General features: G+C 50.5%; 1 protein-coding gene across 1 annotated transcript in view; it reads left to right on the plus strand.

Moving 5' to 3' along the window:
- Positions 1 to 1,288: 1,288 nt before the first annotated feature.
- Positions 1,289 to 21,515, plus strand: part of zwilch (zwilch kinetochore protein) — a gene marked incomplete at its 5' end in the record, with an annotated part of 28,126 nt that continues 7,899 nt past the window's right edge. Inside the window, 8 exon segments of the mRNA XM_046351580.1 lie at positions 1,289 to 1,509; positions 1,624 to 1,703; positions 9,001 to 9,156; positions 11,427 to 11,498; positions 11,815 to 11,908; positions 12,073 to 12,119; positions 19,173 to 19,284; positions 19,504 to 19,583. Coding sequence (XP_046207536.1) covers positions 1,289 to 1,509; positions 1,624 to 1,703; positions 9,001 to 9,156; positions 11,427 to 11,498; positions 11,815 to 11,908; positions 12,073 to 12,119; positions 19,173 to 19,284; positions 19,504 to 19,583 — 862 coding nt within the window.

Here is a 21,515-nt window from a genome sequence, read left to right on the forward strand (position 1 = left end):
TCTTCTCCTCCTCCATCTTGTTGTTGTTCTCCTCCATCTTGTTGTTCTCCATCTTGTTGTTGTTCTCCTCCCCATCTTCTCCTCCTCCATCTTGTTGTTGTTCTCCTCCCCATCTTCTCCTCCTCATCTTCTCCTCCTCCATCTTGTTGTTGTTCTACTCCATCTTCTCCTCCTCATCTTCTCCTCCTCCATCTTGTTGTTGTTCTCCTCCTCATCTTCTCCTCCTCCATCTTGTTGTTGTTCTACTCCATCTTCTCCTCCTCATCTTCTCCTCCTCCATCTTGTTGTTGTTCTCCTCCTCATCTTCTCCTCCCCCATCTTGTTGTTGTTCTCCTCCTCATCTTCTCCTCCTCCATCTTGTTGTTGTTCTACTCCATCTTCTCCTCCTCCATCTTGTTGTTGTTCTCCATCTTCTCCTCCATCTTGTTGTTCTCCTCCTCCTCCATCTTCTCCTCCATCTTGTTGTTGTTCTCCTCCTCCATCTTGTTGTTGTTCTCCTCCTCCATCTTCTCCTCCATCTTGTTGTTGTTCTCCTCCTCCATCTTCTCCTCCATCTTGTTGTTGTTCTCCTCCTCCATCTTGTTGTTGTTCTACTCCTCCTCCATCTTGTTGTTGTTCTCCTCCTCCTCCATCTTCTCCTCCATCTTGTTGTTGTTCTCCTCCTCCTCCATTTTGTTGTTGTTCTCCTCCTCCATCTTGTTGTTGTTCTACTCCTCCTCCATCTTGTTGTTGTTCTCCTCCATCTTCTCCTCCATCTTGTTGTTGTTCTCCTCCTCCATCTTCTCCTCCATCTTGTTGTTGTTCTCCTCCTCCATCTTGTTGTTGTTCTCCTCCTCCTCCATCTTCTCCTCCATCTTGTTGTTGTTCTCCTCCTCCTCCATCTTCTCCTCCATCTTGTTGTTGTTCTCCTCCTCCATCTTGTTGTTGTTCTCCTCCTCCTCCATCTTCTCCTCCATCTTGTTGTTGTTCTCCTCCTCATCCATCTTGTTGTTGTTCTCCTCCTCCATCTTGTTGTTGTTCTCCTCCATCTTCTCCTCCATCTTGTTGTTGTTCTCCTCCTCCATCTTGTTGTTGTTCTCCTCCATCTTCTCCTCCATCTTGTTGTTGTTCTCCTCCTCCATCTTGTTGTTGTTCTCCTCCTCCTCCATTTTGTTGTTGTTTTTCTAGTGTTAGTAGTGTTTTTCCATTTTACAATTGTATTAATATGGCATATGAAACCATGGTAATAGCACCCTGTCTGTTTGTCGCTATATCTGTTCAGATGTTGAGCTGTGTTCTCTGCTTACAGGCAGCTGTTGTCTTGGTACACAATGTCTCAGAACAGCATTGTATCTCCAGCGGTGTCCCCAGCCGACCTGCTCCCTCCAGCGGTCTCCCCAGGCCCCCTGCTTCCTCTCTGGGTACGTTGTGACATGGCCGACCCTGCTGGTACCACCTGGCTAGGAGCAGAGACCGCCTGCACCGGCAACAAAGTCTCTGGGGTCAAGCTATACTCCGTCACATGTGCAGGTAAGGGCCAGAGAGTAGAGACGCGTATTAATTTAAGAACTCATATCATAAACATTGAAATTCATGGTTTCAATAGACGATGGATCTTTCATGTTGTTTATCGTACATGTTCAGGTTCAACTGTGGACAAGGGCGCATTCATCACTTTAGATGAGCTGAAACAGGAACACAAGAGAAGACATCATCCGTCCATGGTAAAGCCTAGCTCCTAGTCCTTCCTGTTTCTCTGATATTTCACTGGCTGAGACTCAGTGTTGAGCTAGGTATACTGCCCACTGGCCGAGACTCAGTGTTGAGCTAGGTATACTGCCGAGACTCAGTGTTGAGCTAGGTATACTGCAGACTGGCTGAGACTCAGTGTTGAGCTAGGTATACTGCCGAGACTCAGTGTTGAGCTAGGTATACTGCCGAGACTCAGTGTTGAGCTAGGTATACTTTTGACTGGCTGAGACTCAGTGTTGAGCTAGGTATACTGCAGACTGGCTGAGACTCAGAGTTAAGCTAGGTATACTGCCCACTGGCTGAGACTCAGTGTTGAGCTAGGTATACTGCTGACTGGCTGAGACTCAGTGTTGAGCTAGGTATACTGCCGAGACTCAGTGTTGAGCTAGGTATACTGCAGACTGGCTGAGACTCAGTGTTGAGCTAGGTATACTGCTGACTGGCTGAGACTCAGTGTTGAGCTAGGTATACTGCCGAGACTCAGTGTTGAGCTAGGTATACTGCAGACTGGCTGAGACTCAGTGTTGAGCTAGGTATACTGCTGACTGGCTGAGACTCAGTGTTGAGCTAGGTATACTGCCGAGACTCAGTGTTGAGCTAGGTATACTGCCGAGACTCAGTGTTGAGCTAGGTATACTGCCGAGACTCAGTATTGAGCTAGGTATACTGCAGACTGGCTGAGACTCAGTGTTGAGCTAGGTATACTGCTGAGACTCAGTGTTGAGCTAGGTATACTGCCGAGACTCAGTGTTGAGCTAGGTATACTGCCGAGACTCAGTGTTGAGCTAGGTATACTGCCGAGACTCTGTGTTCAGCTAGGTATACTGGCTGAGACTCAGTGTTGAGCTAGGTATACTGCAGACTGGCTGAGACTCAGTGTTGAGCTAGGTATACTGCTGACTGGCTGAGACTCAGTGTTGAGCTAGGTATACTGCAGACTGGCTGAGACTCAGTGTTGAGCTAGGTATACTGCTGACTGGCTGAGACTCAGTGTTGAGCTAGGTATACTGCTGACTGGCTGAGACTCAGTGTTGAGCTAGGTATACTGCAGACTGGCTGAGACTCAGTGTTGAGCTAGGTATACTGCTGACTGGCTGAGACTCAGTGTTGAGCTAGGTATACTGGCTGAGACTCAGTGTTGAGCTCGGTATACTGCTGAGACTCAGTGTTGAGCTAGGTATACTGCTGACTGGCTGAGACTCAGTGTTGAGCTCGGTATACTGCTGAGACTCAGTGTTGAGCTCGGTATACTGCTGACTGACTGAGACTCAGTGTTGAGCTAGGTATACTGCAGACTGGCTGAGACTCAGTGTCGAGCTTGGTATACTGGCTGAGACTCAGTGTTGAGCTAGGTATACTGCTGACTGGCTGAGACTCAGTGTTGAGCTAGGTATACTGCTGACTGGCTGAGACTCAGTGTTGAGCTAGGTATACTGCTCACTGGCTGAGACTCAGTGTTGAGCTTGGTATACTGGCTGAGACTCAGTGTTGAGCTAGGTATACTGCCGAGACTCAGTGTTGAGCTAGGTATACTGCTGACTGGCTGAGACTCAGTGTTGAGCTAGGTATACTGCTGACTGGCTGAGACTCAGTGTTGAGCTAGGTATACTGCTGACTGGCTGAGACTCAGTGTTGAGCTAGGTATACTGCTGACTGGCTGAGACTCAGTGTTGAGCTAGGTATACTGCAGACTGGCTGAGACTCAGTGTTGAGCTAGGTATACTGCTGACTGGCTGAGACTCAGTGTTGAGCTAGGTATACTGCTGACTGACTGAGACTCAGTGTTGAGCTAGGTATACTGCAGACTGGCTGAGACTCAGTGTTGAGCTAGGTATACTGCTGACTGACTGAGACTCAGTGTTGAGCTAGGTATACTGCAGACTGGCTGAGACTCAGTGTTGAGCTAGGTATACTGCTGACTGGCTGAGACTCAGTGTTGAGCTAGGTATACTGCAGACTGGCTGAGACTCAGTGTTGAGCTAGGTATACTGCTGACTGGCTGAGACTCAGTGTTGAGCTAGGTATACTGCAGACTGGCTGAGACTCAGTGTTGAGCTAGGTATACTGCTGACTGGCTGAGACTCAGTGTTGAGCTAGGTATACTGCTGACTGGCTGAGACTCAGTGTTGAGCTAGGTATACTGCAGACTGGCTGAGACTCAGTGTTGAGCTAGGTATACTGCAGACTGGCTGAGACTCAGTGTTGAGCTAGGTATACTGCTGACTGGCTGAGACTCAGTGTTGAGCTAGGTATACTGCAGACTGGCTGAGACTCAGTGTTGAGCTAGGTATACTGCAGACTGGCTGAGACTCAGTGTTGAGCTAGGTATACTGCTGACTGGCTGAGACTCAGTGTTGAGCTAGGTATACTGGCTGAGACTCAGTGTTGAGCTCGGTATACTGCTGAGACTCAGTGTTGAGCTAGGTATACTGCTGACTGGCTGAGACTCAGTGTTGAGCTAGGTATACTGCTGAGACTCAGTGTTGAGCTGAGACTCAGTGTTGAGCTCGGTATACTGCTGACTGACTGAGACTCAGTGTTGAGCTAGGTATACTGCAGACTGGCTGAGACTCAGTGTCGAGCTTGGTATACTGCTGACTGGCTGAGACTCAGTGTTGAGCTAGGTATACTGCTGACTGGCTGAGACTCAGTGTTGAGCTAGGTATACTGCAGACTGGCTGAGACTCAGTGTTGAGCTAGGTATACTGCTGACTGGCTGAGACTCAGTGTTGAGCTAGGTATACTGGCTGAGACTCAGTGTTGAGCTCGGTATACTGCTGAGACTCAGTGTTGAGCTAGGTATACTGCTGACTGGCTGAGACTCAGTGTTGAGCTCGGTATACTGCTGAGACTCAGTGTTGAGCTCGGTATACTGCTGACTGACTGAGACTCAGTGTTGAGCTAGGTATACTGCAGACTGGCTGAGACTCAGTGTCGAGCTTGGTATACTGGCTGAGACTCAGTGTTGAGCTAGGTATACTGCTGACTGGCTGAGACTCAGTGTTGAGCTAGGTATACTGCTGACTGGCTGAGACTCAGTGTTGAGCTAGGTATACTGCTCACTGGCTGAGACTCAGTGTTGAGCTTGGTATACTGGCTGAGACTCAGTGTTGAGCTAGGTATACTGCCGAGACTCAGTGTTGAGCTAGGTATACTGCTGACTGGCTGAGACTCAGTGTTGAGCTAGGTATACTGCTGACTGGCTGAGACTCAGTGTTGAGCTAGGTATACTGCTGACTGGCTGAGACTCAGTGTTGAGCTAGGTATACTGCTGACTGGCTGAGACTCAGTGTTGAGCTAGGTATACTGCAGACTGGCTGAGACTCAGTGTTGAGCTAGGTATACTGCTGACTGGCTGAGACTCAGTGTTGAGCTAGGTATACTGCTGACTGACTGAGACTCAGTGTTGAGCTAGGTATACTGCAGACTGGCTGAGACTCAGTGTTGAGCTAGGTATACTGCTGACTGACTGAGACTCAGTGTTGAGCTAGGTATACTGCAGACTGGCTGAGACTCAGTGTTGAGCTAGGTATACTGCTGACTGGCTGAGACTCAGTGTTGAGCTAGGTATACTGCAGACTGGCTGAGACTCAGTGTTGAGCTAGGTATACTGCTGACTGGCTGAGACTCAGTGTTGAGCTAGGTATACTGCAGACTGGCTGAGACTCAGTGTTGAGCTAGGTATACTGCTGACTGGCTGAGACTCAGTGTTGAGCTAGGTATACTGCTGACTGGCTGAGACTCAGTGTTGAGCTAGGTATACTGCAGACTGGCTGAGACTCAGTGTTGAGCTAGGTATACTGCAGACTGGCTGAGACTCAGTGTTGAGCTAGGTATACTGCTGACTGGCTGAGACTCAGTGTTGAGCTAGGTATACTGCAGACTGGCTGAGACTCAGTGTTGAGCTAGGTATACTGCAGACTGGCTGAGACTCAGTGTTGAGCTAGGTATACTGCTGACTGGCTGAGACTCAGTGTTGAGCTAGGTATACTGGCTGAGACTCAGTGTTGAGCTCGGTATACTGCTGAGACTCAGTGTTGAGCTAGGTATACTGCTGACTGGCTGAGACTCAGTGTTGAGCTCGGTATACTGCTGAGACTCAGTGTTGAGCTCGGTATACTGCTGACTGACTGAGACTCAGTGTTGAGCTAGGTATACTGCAGACTGGCTGAGACTCAGTGTCGAGCTTGGTATACTGGCTGAGACTCAGTGTTGAGCTCGGTATACTGCTGAGACTCAGTGTTGAGCTAGGTATACTGCTGACTGGCTGAGACTCAGTGTTGAGCTAGGTATACTGCTGACTGGCTGAGACTCAGTGTTGAGCTAGGTATACTGCTCACTGGCTGAGACTCAGTGTTGAGCTTGGTATACTGGCTGAGACTCAGTGTTGAGCTAGGTATACTGCCGAGACTCAGTGTTGAGCTAGGTATACTGCTGACTGGCTGAGACTCAGTGTTGAGCTAGGTATACTGCTGACTGGCTGAGACTCAGTGTTGAGCTATGTATACTGCTGACTGGCTGAGACTCAGTGTTGAGCTAGGTATACTGCTGACTGGCTGAGACTCAGTGTTGAGCTAGGTATACTGCAGACTGGCTGAGACTCAGTGTTGAGCTAGGTATACTGCTGACTGGCTGAGACTCAGTGTTGAGCTAGGTATACTGCTGACTGACTGAGACTCAGTGTTGAGCTAGGTATACTGCAGACTGGCTGAGACTCAGTGTTGAGCTAGGTATACTGCTGACTGACTGAGACTCAGTGTTGAGCTAGGTATACTGCAGACTGGCTGAGACTCAGTGTTGAGCTAGGTATACTGCTGACTGGCTGAGACTCAGTGTTGAGCTAGGTATACTGCAGACTGGCTGAGACTCAGTGTTGAGCTAGGTATACTGCTGACTGGCTGAGACTCAGTGTTGAGCTAGGTATACTGCTGACTGGCTGAGACTCAGTGTTGAGCTAGGTATACTGCAGACTGGCTGAGACTCAGTGTTGAGCTAGGTATACTGCAGACTGACTGAGACTCAGTGTTGAGCTAGGTATACTGCAGACTGGCTGAGACTCAGTGTTGAGCTAGGTATACTGCAGACTGGCTGAGACTCAGTGTTGAGCTAGGTATACTGCTGACTGGCTGAGACTCAGTGTTGAGCTAGGTATACTGCTGACTGACTGAGACTCAGTGTTGAGCTAGGTATACTGCTGACTGACTGAGACTCAGTGTTGAGCTAGGTATACTGCTGACTGGCTGAGACTCAGTGTTGAGCTAGGTATACTGCTGACTGGCTGAGACTCAGTGTTGAGCTAGGTATACTGCAGACTGGCTGAGACTCAGTGTTGAGCTAGGTATACTGCAGACTGGCTGAGACTCAGTGTTGAGCTAGGTATACTGCAGACTGGCTGAGACTCAGTGTTGAGCTAGGTATACTGCTGACTGGCTGAGACTCAGTGTTGAGCTAGGTATACTGCAGACTGGCTGAGACTCAGTGTTGAGCTAGGTATACTGCAGACTGGCTGAGACTCAGTGTTGAGCTAGGTATACTGCTGACTGGCTGAGACTCAGTGTTGAGCTAGGTATACTGGCTGAGACTCAGTGTTGAGCTCGGTATACTGCTGAGACTCAGTGTTGAGCTAGGTATACTGCTGACTGGCTGAGACTCAGTGTTGAGCTCGGTATACTGCTGAGACTCAGTGTTGAGCTCGGTATACTGCTGACTGACTGAGACTCAGTGTTGAGCTAGGTATACTGCAGACTGGCTGAGACTCAGTGTCGAGCTTGGTATACTGGCTGAGACTCAGTGTTGAGCTCGGTATACTGCTGAGACTCAGTGTTGAGCTAGGTATACTGCTGACTGGCTGAGACTCAGTGTTGAGCTAGGTATACTGCTGACTGGCTGAGACTCAGTGTTGAGCTAGGTATACTGCTCACTGGCTGAGACTCAGTGTTGAGCTTGGTATACTGGCTGAGACTCAGTGTTGAGCTAGGTATACTGCCGAGACTCAGTGTTGAGCTAGGTATACTGCTGACTGGCTGAGACTCAGTGTTGAGCTAGGTATACTGCTGACTGGCTGAGACTCAGTGTTGAGCTAGGTATACTGCTGACTGGCTGAGACTCAGTGTTGAGCTAGGTATACTGCTGACTGGCTGAGACTCAGTGTTGAGCTAGGTATACTGCTGACTGGCTGAGACTCAGTGTTGAGCTAGGTATACTGCTGACTGGCTGAGACTCAGTGTTGAGCTAGGTATACTGCAGACTGGCTGAGACTCAGTGTTGAGCTAGGTATACTGCTGACTGGCTGAGACTCAGTGTTGAGCTAGGTATACTGCTGACTGACTGAGACTCAGTGTTGAGCTAGGTATACTGCAGACTGGCTGAGACTCAGTGTTGAGCTAGGTATACTGCTGACTGACTGAGACTCAGTGTTGAGCTAGGTATACTGCAGACTGGCTGAGACTCAGTGTTGAGCTAGGTATACTGCTGACTGGCTGAGACTCAGTGTTGAGCTAGGTATACTGCAGACTGGCTGAGACTCAGTGTTGAGCTAGGTATACTGCTGACTGGCTGAGACTCAGTGTTGAGCTAGGTATACTGCTGACTGGCTGAGACTCAGTGTTGAGCTAGGTATACTGGCTGAGACTCAGTGTTGAGCTAGGTATACTGCAGACTGGCTGAGACTCAGTGTTGAGCTAGGTATACTGCTGACTGGCTGAGACTCAGTGTTGAGCTAGGTATACTGCAGACTGACTGAGACTCAGTGTTGAGCTAGGTATACTGACTGAGACTCAGTGTTGAGCTAGGTATACTGCTGACTGGCTGAGACTCAGTGTTGAGCTAGGTATACTGCAGACTGACTGAGACTCAGTGTTGAGCTAGGTATACTGACTGAGACTCAGTGTTGAGCTAGGTATACTGCTGAGACTCAGTGTTGAGCTAGGTATACTGACTGAGACTCAGTGTTGAGCTAGGTATACTGGCTGAGACTCAGTGTTGAGCTAGGTATACTGCTGACTGGCTGAGACTCAGTGTTGAGCTAGGTATACTGACTGAGACTCAGTGTTGAGCTAGGTATACTGACTGAGACTCAGTGTTGAGCTAGGTATACTGGCTGAGACTCAGTGTTGAGCTAGGTATACTGCTGCGTTTACTGCTTTTCTGATGTTGTCCTCCATTCATATATGTATTTAATTATTTATGTGAAACAGACCTACTCAAAACCCAGACTGTCTATGTGGTCTGTATCACTTCCTTGATTCCCTGTCCTCTTCTCCCTCCCAGATGGTTGCAAGAGGCACAGCCCAGTACAACCTGTTTGGGTCTACTGTGGTGGAGAAAACGACTATCGAATCTCAGAGCAGTGTCACAGTGGACTTCAGATGGAGCCACGTGGAGACGATCCTGGAGACTCCACCTCTCTCCTCCATGGCCACTCTGGTGAGTAGTCAGGTTACACTTGGGCTGCAACCCAAATCAACCCCTGGCCCCTACACCCTGGGCATTTGTGTAGATCTGACGGGTTGGATAGGTGTAAAGGTGGCAGCATATTGCGTAGTACCAGGGGTTGGAACCAATATTAATTTCTTATTTTCCACTGTTTTGACCGGACAAAATAAAGTTCTGAACCGGTTGAAGTTGAGACGAGAGAGGGTGGATGAGGAGGCTTGGACTTGAAGTGCTTCTTTTGACAATAAGGATCTGAATTAGTCCCACAGATGAGTTCTATGAAGGAACTTGGAATGTTTTTGAACTTCAGACAGTTGGCTTAACGTTGGACCAGAGGTAGCTAGCTAAGATTGTGTGTGCAGAGCGGCACCAGAATTCAAATGTTTAAAAAATATTTTAAAAATACCTTTTTTGTCGTTAATAAATCCAATCTGAAACGTGATCACTATAGTATCCTTAACTAGCATTGGAAAAATGTATCCAGTCTTCTCAAATGAAAAAATCTGAATCACGCTTGTAACATCAGTAGGCTACCCTCCCCCCTCCGAACCATTGGCTACTGTAGCCCCTCCCCCCTCCGAACAGTAGGCTACTGTAGCCCCTCCCCCCTCCGAACCGTCGGCTACTGTAGCCCTCCCCCTCCGAACCGTCGGCTACTGTAGCCCCTCCCCTCCGAACCGTTGGCTACTGTGGCCCCTCCCCCTCCGAACCGTTGGCTACTGTAGCCCCTCCCCTCCGAACCGTCGGCTACTGTAGCCCCTCCCCCTCCCGCACCGTCGGCTACTGTAGCCCCTCCCCCCTCCCAACCATCAGCTACTGGCCACAGTGTGTCCATTAAAAGTCAGCCGTTTCCAGCTACAATAGTCATTAACAATTAACAATGTCTACCCTGTATTTCTAATCAATTTGATGTTATTTTAATGGACAAAAAAAGTACTTTTCATTCAAGAACAAGGACATTTTCTAAGTGACCCCAAACTGTTGAACGGTAGGGTATGTCTGGAGTCCAGCTGTTTTCTTCATTTCCTCCTGGTTCTCCATGTTTACGGCTGACTATTAATGGACACACTGTGGCCAGTAGCCGATGGTTCGGAGGGGAGGGGCTACAGTAGCCTACAGTTCGGGGGGGAGGGGCTACAGTAGCCTACTGTTCGGAGGGGGGAGGGCTACAGTAGCCTACTGTTCGGAGGGGGGAGGGGCTACAGTAGCCTACTGTTCGGATGGGGGAGGGGCTACAGTAGCCTACTGTTCGGAGGGGGGAGGGGCTACAATACCCTATTGTTCGGAGGGGGGAGGGGCTACAGTAGTTTGTATCGTCTTCCATGTCAATAAACTTCTCCAGGCTTTAAAAGTAGTTTTGTGTTGTTATCCAGCTCCTGATGTTATTGCTCGGTGGTCAGCAGATCAGTGATGACGTAAAGTGGTACTATAGATTAAGTTTTAGAGACTTTTACTCATTTGGAGCAACGTTCTTCACTCCATCTTCCTTCCTTCCATTTTTTATATTTTTTTATTTTTTTAACTCTGAGGACTTTGTGTTTTTGTGCGATTGGAAAAAATTGCCCAGAATGTTTTTAACCGGTTCTATGCTTTAATAATCTAGACTAGTACCCAGGATGGAGGGACTGTTTTTCTCAGATCTAGACTAGTACCCAGGATGGAGGGACTGTTTCTCTCGGATCTAGACTAGTACCCAGGATGGAGGGACTGTTTCTCTCAGATCTAGACTAGTACCCAGGATGGAGGGACTGTTTCTCTCAGATCTAGACTAGTACCCAGGATGGAGGGACTGTTTCTCTCAGATCTAGACTATGACCCAGGATGGAGGGACTGTTTTTCTCAGATCTAGACTAGTACCCAGGATGGAGGGACTGTTTTCTAGACTAGTACCCAGGATGTAGGGACTGTTTCTCTCAGATCTAGACTACTACCCAGGATGTAGGGACTGTTTCTCTCAGATCTAGACTAGTACCCAGGATGGAGGGACTGTTTCTCTCAGATCTAGACTAGTACCCAGGATGGAGGGACTGTTTCTCTCAGATCTAGACTAGTACCCAGTATGGAGGGACTGTTTCTCTCAGATCTAGACTAGTACCCAGGATGGAGGGACTGTTTCTCTCAGATCTAGACTAGTACCCAGGATGGAGGGACTGTTTCTCTCAGATCTAGACTAGTACCCAGGATGGAGGGACTGTTTCTCTCAGATCTAGACTAGTACCCAGGATGGAGGGACTGTTTGGTAACTCCTCTCCCCCCTGCAGAATATCAAGGTGTCCAGTGGCGACATGAGAAGTCCCATGTATCCGTTGTACAGGGAGCTGGAGTTTCTACAGGTTTGTGCCAAAAAATAATACTTTGAAATGCCTTTTTTTTTAGGCATCCCACTATTAGCCTGTTTTAAACCTACATTACAATGATGTGGGTTGGGGTCAATTCCCATTTAAATTCCAGCCAATTCAGGAAGTAAACTTGACAATCAAATTCAAATGCTCCTTCAATGAGGAAATTCAATTAGGAATTACTTTCTGAATTTCAAATGGAATTGACCCCAACCCTGGTGAGCAACACCGTTCAGCCTGGTTTAACTAGGCTATCACACTATAGACCTAATGTAATGTTTTAAAGCCTGTTGCTGGTTGTGGTTGTCAGATGCTGGCTGATGGTCTGAGGACCGGAGAGACTGAGTGGATGGAACCTGTGGAGACCATGTCTGCTGTGCAGTTGACAAGGGAGTACCTGGATGGTAGGATGGTGACATTTCAGACATTTTGTCATTTAAGCATCTATATTTTCACAACTATATGAAATGAGTTGCTTTGTAACCACTCTGAAATAAACATGTTTAAATATATATATATATATTATAATCTTTATTGTCTTTCGCTCACTTCTTCTTCTCCTTTTCAGAACTGCAGAACACTGTAAAGACTCTGCAGGATCAGTCTACCAAAGAGGTATGACTGATATCACTCCCCATCTCTCCATCTACCCCATCTCTCCACCCATTAATCTCTCCATCTACCCCATCTCTCCACCCATTAATCTCTCCATCTACCCCATCTCTCCACCCATTAATCTCTCCATCTACCCCATCTCTCCACCCATTAATCTCTCCATCTACCCCATCTCTCCACCCATTAATCTCTCCATCTACCCCATCTCTCCACCCATTAATCTCTCCATCTACCCCATCTCTCCACCCATTAATCTCTCCATCTACCCCATCTCTCCACCCATTAATCTCTCCATCTACCCCATCTCTCCACCCATTAATCTCTCCATCTACCCCATCTCTCCACCCATTAATCTCTCCATCTACCCCATCTCTCCACCCATTAATCTCTCCATCTACCCCATCTCTCCACCCATTAATCTCTCCATCTACCCCATCTCTCCACCCATTCATCTCTCCACCTACCCCATCTATTCATCCATTCATCTCTCCATCCATTCATCTCTCCATCCATTCATCTCTCCATCCATTCATCTCTCATCTACCCCATCTCTCCATCCATTCATCTCTCCACCTACCCCATCTATTCATCCATTCATCTCTCCATCCATTCATCTCTCCATCCATTCATCTCTCCATCCATTCATCTCTCCATCCATTCATCTACCCCATCTCTCCATCTACCCCATCTCTCCATCTACCCCATCTCTCCATCTACCCCATCTCTCCATCTACCCCATCTCTCCATCTACCCCATCTCTCCATCTACCCCATCTCTCCACCTACCCCATCTCTCCACCTACCCCATCTCTCCACCTACCCCATCTCTCCATCTACCCCATCTCTCCATCTACCCCATCTCTCCATCTACCCCATCTCTCCACCTACCCCATCTCTCCACCTACCCCATCTCTCCACCTACCCCATCTCTCCACCTACCCCATCTCTCCACCTACCCCATCTCTCCACCTACCCCATCTCTCCATCTACCCCATCTCTCCATCCATTTCTCCACCTACCCCATCTCTCCATCTACCCCATCTCTCCACCTACCCCATCTCTCCATCCATCTCTCCACCTACCCCATCTCTCCATCTACCCCATCTCTCCATCCATTCATCTCTCCATCTACCCCATCTCTCCATCTACCCCATCTCTCCATCTACCCCATCTCTCCATCTACCCCATCTCTCCACCTACCCCATCTCTCCACCTACCCCATCTCTCCACCTACCCCATCTCTCCATCCATCTCTCCACCTACCCCATCTCTCCACCTACCCCATCTCTCCACCTACCCCATCTCTCCACCTACCCCATCTCTCCACCTACCCCATCTCTCCACCTACCCCATCTCTCCACCTACCCCATCTCTCCATCTCTCCATCCATCTCTCCACCTACCCCATCTCTCCATCTACCCCATCTCTCCATCCATCTCTCCACCTACCCCATCTCTCCATCTACCCCATCTCTCCACCTACCCCATCTCTCCATCCATCTCTCCACCTACCCCATCTCTCCATCTACCCCATCTCTCCACCCATTAATCTCTCCATCTACCCCATCTCTCCACCCATTAATCTCTCCATCTACCCCATCTCTCCACCCATTAATCTCTCCATCTACCCCATCTCTCCACCCATTAATCTCTCCATCTACCCCATCTCTCCACCCATTAATCTCTCCATCTACCCCATCTCTCCACCCATTAATCTCTCCATCTACCCCATCTCTCCACCCATTAATCTCCATCTACCCCATCTCTCCACCCATTAATCTCTCCATCTACCCCATCTCTCCACCCATTAATCTCTCCATCTACCCCATCTCTCCACCCATTAATCTCTCCATCTACCCCATCTCTCCACCCATTAATCTCTCCATCTACCCCATCTCTCCACCCATTCATCTCTCCACCTACCCCATCTATTCATCCATTCATCTCTCCATCCATTCATCTCTCCATCCATTCATCTCTCCATCCATTCATCTCTCATCTACCCCATCTCTCCATCCATTCATCTCTCCACCTACCCCATCTATTCATCCATTCATCTCTCCATCCATTCATCTCTCCATCCATTCATCTCTCCATCCATTCATCTCTCCATCCATTCATCTACCCCATCTCTCCATCTACCCCATCTCTCCATCTACCCCATCTCTCCATCTACCCCATCTCTCCATCTACCCCATCTCTCCATCTACCCCATCTCTCCATCTACCCCATCTCTCCACCTACCCCATCTCTCCACCTACCCCATCTCTCCACCTACCCCATCTCTCCATCTACCCCATCTCTCCATCTACCCCATCTCTCCACCTACCCCATCTCTCCACCTACCCCATCTCTCCACCTACCCCATCTCTCCACCTACCCCATCTCTCCACCTACCCCATCTCTCCACCTACCCCATCTCTCCACCTACCCCATCTCTCCATCTACCCCATCTCTCCATCCATTTCTCCACCTACCCCATCTCTCCATCTACCCCATCTCTCCACCTACCCCATCTCTCCATCCATCTCTCCACCTACCCCATCTCTCCATCTACCCCATCTCTCCATCCATTCATCTCTCCATCTACCCCATCTCTCCATCTACCCCATCTCTCCATCTACCCCATCTCTCCATCTACCCCATCTCTCCACCTACCCCATCTCTCCACCTACCCCATCTCTCCACCTACCCCATCTCTCCATCCATCTCTCCACCTACCCCATCTCTCCACCTACCCCATCTCTCCACCTACCCCATCTCTCCACCTACCCCATCTCTCCACCTACCCCATCTCTCCACCTACCCCATCTCTCCACCTACCCCATCTCTCCATCTCTCCATCCATCTCTCCACCTACCCCATCTCTCCATCTACCCCATCTCTCCATCCATCTCTCCACCTACCCCATCTCTCCATCTACCCCATCTCTCCATCTACCCCATCTCTCCACCTACCCCATCTCTCCATCCATCTCTCCACCTACCCCATCTCTCCATCTACCCCATCTCTCCACCTACCCCATCTCTCCATCCATCTCTCCATCTACCCCATCTCTCCATCTACCCCATCTCTCCATCTACCCCATCTCTCCACCTACCCCATCTCTCCACCTACCCCATCTCTCCACCTACCCCATCTCTCCATCCATCTCTCCACCTACCCCATCTCTCCACCTACCCCATCTCTCCACCTACCCCATCTCTCCATCTACCCCATCTCTCCACCTACCCCATCTCTCCACCTACCCCATCTCTCCACCTACCCCATCTCTCCACCTACCCCATCTCTCCACCTACCCCATCTCTCCATCCATCTCTCCACCTACCCCATCTCTCCATCTCTCCATCTACCCCATCTCTCCATCTACCCCATCTCTCCACCTACCCCATCTCTCCACCTACCCCATCTCTCCACCTACCCCATCTCTCCACCTACCCCATCTCTCCACCTACCCCATCTCTCCATCTACCCCATCTCTCCATCTACCCCATCTCTCCATCCATCTCTCCACCTACCCCATCTCTCCATCTACCCCATCTCTCCATCCATCTCTCCACCTACCCCATCTCTCCATCTACCCCATCTCTCCATCTACCCCATCTCTCCACCTACCCCATCTCTCCATCCATCTCTCCACCTACCCCATCTCTCCATCTACCCCATCTCTCCACCTACCCCATCTCTCCATCCATCTCTCCACCTACCCCATCTCTCCATCTACCCCATCTCTCCATCTACCCCATCTCTCCATCTACCCCATCTCTCCACCTACCCCATCTCTCCATCTACCCCATCTCTCCACCTACCCCATCTCTCCACCTACCCCATCTCTCCACCTACCCCATCTCTCCATCTACCCCATCTCTCCATCTACCCCATCTCTCCACCTACCCCATCTCTCCACCTACCCCATCTCTCCACCTACCCCATCTCTCCACCTACCCCATCTCTCCACCTACCCCATCTCTCCACCTACCCCATCTCTCCACCTACCCCATCTCTCCACCTACCCCATCTCTCCATCTACCCCATCTCTCCATCCATTTCTCCACCTACCCCATCTCTCCATCTACCCCATCTCTCCACCTACCCCATCTCTCCATCCATCTCTCCACCTACCCCATCTCTCCATCTACCCCATCTCTCCATCCATTCATCTCTCCATCTACCCCATCTCTCCATCTACCCCATCTCTCCATCTACCCCATCTCTCCATCTACCCCATCTCTCCACCTACCCCATCTCTCCACCTACCCCATCTCTCCACCTACCCCATCTCTCCATCCATCTCTCCACCTACCCCATCTCTCCACCTACCCCATCTCTCCACCTACCCCATCTCTCCACCTACCCCATCTCTCCACCTACCCCATCTCTCCACCTACCCCATCTCTCCACCTACCCCATCTCTCCATCTCTCCATCCATCTCTCCACCTACCCCATCTCTCCATCTACCCCATCTCTCCATCCATCTCTCCACCTACCCCATCTCTCCATCTACCCCATCTCTCCATCTACCCCATCTCTCCACCTACCCCATCTCTCCATCCATCTCTCCACCTACCCCATCTCTCCATCTACCCCATCTCTCCACCTACCCCATCTCTCCATCCATCTCTCCATCTACCCCATCTCTCCATCTACCCCATCTCTCCATCTACCCCATCTCTCCACCTACCCCATCTCTCCACCTACCCCATCTCTCCACCTACCCTCCACCTACCCCATCTCTCCACCTACCCCATCTCCACCTACCCCATCTCTCCACCTACCCCATCTCCTCCATCTACCCCATCTCTCCACCTACCCCATCTCTCCACCTACCCCATCTCTCCACCTACCCCATCTCTCCACCTACCCCATCTCTCCACCTACCCCATCTCTCCATCCATCTCTCCACCTACCCCATCTCTCCATCTCTCCATCTACCCCATCTCTCCATCTACCCCATCTCTCCACCTACCCCATCTCTCCACCTACCCCATCTCTCCACCTACCCCATCTCTCCACCTACCCCATCTCTCCACCTACCCCATCTCTCCATCTACCCCATCTCTCCATCTACCCCATCTCTCCATCCATCTCTCCACCTACCCCATCTCTCCATCTACCCCATCTCTCCATCCATCTCTCCACCTACCCCATCTCTCCATCTACCCCATCTCTCCATCTACCCCATCTCTCCACCTACCCCATCTCTCCATCCATCTCTCCACCTACCCCATCTCTCCATCTACCCCATCTCTCCACCTACCCCATCTCTCCATCCATCTCTCCACCTACCCCATCTCTCCATCTACCCCATCTCTCCATCTACCCCATCTCTCCATCTACCCCATCTCTCCACCTACCCCATCTCTCCACCTACCCCATCTCTCCACCTACCCTCCACCTACCCCATCTCTCCACCTACCCCATCTCTCCACCTACCCCATCTCTCCACCTACCCCATCTCTCCATCTACCCCATCTCTCCACCTACCCCATCTCTCCACCTACCCCATCTCTCCACCTACCCCATCTCTCCACCTACCCCATCTCTCCACCTACCCCATCTCTCCACCTACCCCATCTCTCCACCTACCCCATCTCTCCATCTAACCCATCTCTCCATCTAACCCATCTCTCCATCTACCCCATCTCTCCATCTACCCCATCTCTCCATCCATCTCTCCATCCACCCCATCTCTCCATCCATCTCTCCACCTACCCCATCTCTCCACCTACCCCATCTCTCCATCTAACCCATCTCTCCATCTAACCCATCTCTCCATCTACCCCATCTCTCCATCCATCTCTCCATCTACCCCATCTCTCCATCCATCTCTCCATCCACCCCATCTCTCCATCCATCTCTCCATCTACCCCATCTCTCCATCTACCCCATCTATCCATCTACCCCATCTCTCCATCTACCCCATCTCGCCATCTACCCCATCTCTCCATCTACTCCATCTCTCCACCTACCCCATCTCTCCATCTACTCCATCTACCCCATCTCTCCATCTACCCCATCTCTCCATCTACCCCATCTCTCCATCTACCCCATCTCTCCACCTACCCCATCTCTCCATCCATCTCTCCACCTACCCCATCTCTCCATCTACCCCATCTCTCCATCTACCCCATCTCTCCATCCATCTCTCCATCTACCCCATCTCTCCATCCATCTCTCCATCTACCCCATCTCTCCATCCATCTCTCCATCTACCCCATCTCTCCATCTACCCCATCTCTCCATCTACCCCATCTCGCCATCTACTCCATCTCGCCATCTACTCCATCTCTCCATCTACCCCATCTCTCCATCTACCCCATCTCTCCATCTACCCCATCTCTCCATCTACCCCATCTCTCCACCTACCCCATCTCTCCATCCATCTCTCCATCTCTCCACCTACCCCATCTCTCAATCTACCCCATCTCTCCACCTACCCCATCTCTCCACCTACCCCATCTCTCCACCTACCCCATCTCTCCACCTACCCCATCTCTCCATCTACCCCATCTCTCCATCTACCCCATTTCTCCATCTACCCCATCTACCCCATCTCTCCATCTACCCCATCTCTCCATCTACCCCATCTCTCCATCTACCCCATCTCCCCACCTACCCCATCTCTCCATCCAATCATCTCTCCATCTACCCCATCTCTCCATCTACCCCATCTCTCCATCCAATCATCTCTCCATCTACCCCATCTCTCCATCTACCCCATCTCTCCATCTACCCCATCTCTCCATCTACCCCATCTCTCCATCTACCCCATCTCCCCACCTACCCCATCTCTCCATCCATTCATCTCTCCATCTACCCCATCTCTCCATCTACCCCATCTCTCCATCCATCTCTCCATCTACCCCATCTCTCCATCCATCTCTCCATCCATCTACCCCATCTCTCCATCCATCTCTCCATCCATCTACCCCATCTCTCCATTTACCCATCAAAGGGGTGTGACTATTGTATCATTTAAAACTGAACAAGTTGAACAATTGAAATTACATGTCATCATAATGCTTTATCTGATTGGTCGTGGTCCCCCCCCCAGGCAGTGAAGGTGAAGACAGAGATGGGAACATCAGAGACAGAGATATTCAACTCTCTGATGGAGAGAGGAGATCTGGACTTCATAGAACAGCTCTGGGTTCGCATGAGGAACAGTGAGTGGAGTTTTTAGTACATTTTAGTTATAGTAGAGAACAGCCTTTTCACTTTGGAAAATGTTTCACTTTTTCCACATGTTCTATGAACAATAAAACGCTGTTCAGTTACTTATTTACATTTTGAAAATGGTAATAAATTCAACTTCCTTATCAACTTGGATGTGGAACATTTGAGCTGTTTTTTTTATTTATTTCATCACTACTTTTCCATCACAGGTGTGACTTCCTATCAAGATGTCGGAGACTGTCTGAAAATGGTCATCAAAGCTTTGCAGTATGGTGACATTAAACCATGGGTAAGTATAGTGGTGTGTCCTCGGATCAATACAAGACATCAGAGACTGATCTGAATCTGATCATCAAAGCTCTCACCCGCTCCACAACAGCCCCGTCGATATGAATGGGGGCGTTTCTTTAGTCCACGATCAGCTCCTTTGTCTTGCTGACGTTGATGGAGAGGTTGAGGTTGTTGACCTGGCACCACACTGCCAGGTCTCTGACTCCTCCCTATAGGCTGTCTCATCGTCTTGTTGTTCCAATCCTTAATGATGGTGTTGAGTCGTGCCCGGCCACACAGTCGTTGGTGAACAGGGAGGAGGGGACTAGGTCCCTGACCAATGACTGTACAGGAGGGGACTAGGTCCCTGACCAATGACTGTACAGGAGGGGACTAGGTCCCTGACCAATGACTGTACAGGAGAGGACTAGGCCCCTGACCAATGACTGTACAGGAGGGGACTAGGCCCCTGACCAATGACTGTACAGGAGGGGACTAGGCCCCTGACCAATGACTGTACAGGAGGGGACTAGGCCCCTGACCAATGACTGTACAGGAGAGGACTGAGGGGCCCCTGACCAATGACTGTACAGGGGGACTAGGCCCCTGACCAATGACTGTACAGGAGGGGACTAGGCCCCTGACCAATGACTGTACAGGAGAGGACTAGGCCCCTGACCAATGACTGTACAGGAGAGGACTAGGCCCCTGACCAATGACTGTACAGGAGGGGACTAGGCCCCTGACCAATGACTGTACAGGAGGGGACTAGGCCCCTGACCAATGACTGTACAGGAGGGGACTAGGCCCCTGACCAATGACTGTACAGGAGGGGACTAGGCCCCTGACCAATGACTGTACAGGAGAGGACTAGGCCCCTGACCAATGACTGTACAGGAGGGGACTAGGCCCCTGACCAATGACTGTACAGGAGGACTAGGCCCTGACCAATGACTGTACAGGAGGGGACTAGGGCCCCTGACCAATGACTGTACAGGAGAGGGACTAGGCCCCTGACCAATGACTGTACAGGAGGGGACTAGGGGCCCCTGACCAATGACTGTACAGGAGGGGACTAGGCCCCTGACCAATGACTGTACAGGAGGGGACTAGGCCCTACAGGACCAATGACTGTACAGGAGGGGACTAGGCCCCTGACCAATGACTGTACAGGAGGGGACTAGGTCCGGACCAATGACTGTACAGGAGGGGACTAGGCCCCGGACCAATGACTGTACAGTAGGGGACTAGGCCCCGGACCAATGACTGTACATGAGGGGACTAGGCCCCTGGCCAATGACTGTACAGGAGGGGACTAGGCCCCTGACCAATGACTGTACAGGCACCACAGGGTTGACCAATGACTGTACAGGAGAGGATTAGGCCCCGGACCAATGACTGTACAGGAGGGGACTAGGCCCCGGACCAATGACTGTACAGGAGGGGACTAGGCCCCTGACCAATGACTGTACAGGAGAGGACTAGGCCCTGACCAATGACTGTACAGGGAGAGGACTAGGCCCCTGACCAATGACTGTACAGGGAGGGGACTAGGCCCCTGACCAATGACTGTACAGGAGGGGACTAGGCCCCTGACCAATGACTGTACAGGCACCACAGGGTTGACCAATGACTGTACAGGAGAGGATTAGGCCCCGGACCAATGACTGTACAGGAGGGACTAGGCCCCTGACCAATGACTGTACAGGAGGGACTAGGCCCCCTGACCAATGACTGTACAGGAGAGGACCAGGCCCCTGACCAATGACTGTACAGGCAGGACAGGCCCCCTGACCAATGACTGTACAGGAGGGATTAGGCCCCCGACCAATGACTGTACAGGAGGGGACTAGGCCCCTGACCAATGACTGTACAGGAGAGGACTAGGCCCCGGACCAATGACTGTACAGGAGAGGACTAGGCCCGGACCAATGACTGTACAGGAGAGGAC

The sequence above is a fragment of the Oncorhynchus gorbuscha genome, linkage group LG06 (assembly GCF_021184085.1).
Source record: "Oncorhynchus gorbuscha isolate QuinsamMale2020 ecotype Even-year linkage group LG06, OgorEven_v1.0, whole genome shotgun sequence".
NCBI classification, from domain to species: Eukaryota; Metazoa; Chordata; class Actinopteri; order Salmoniformes; family Salmonidae; genus Oncorhynchus; species Oncorhynchus gorbuscha.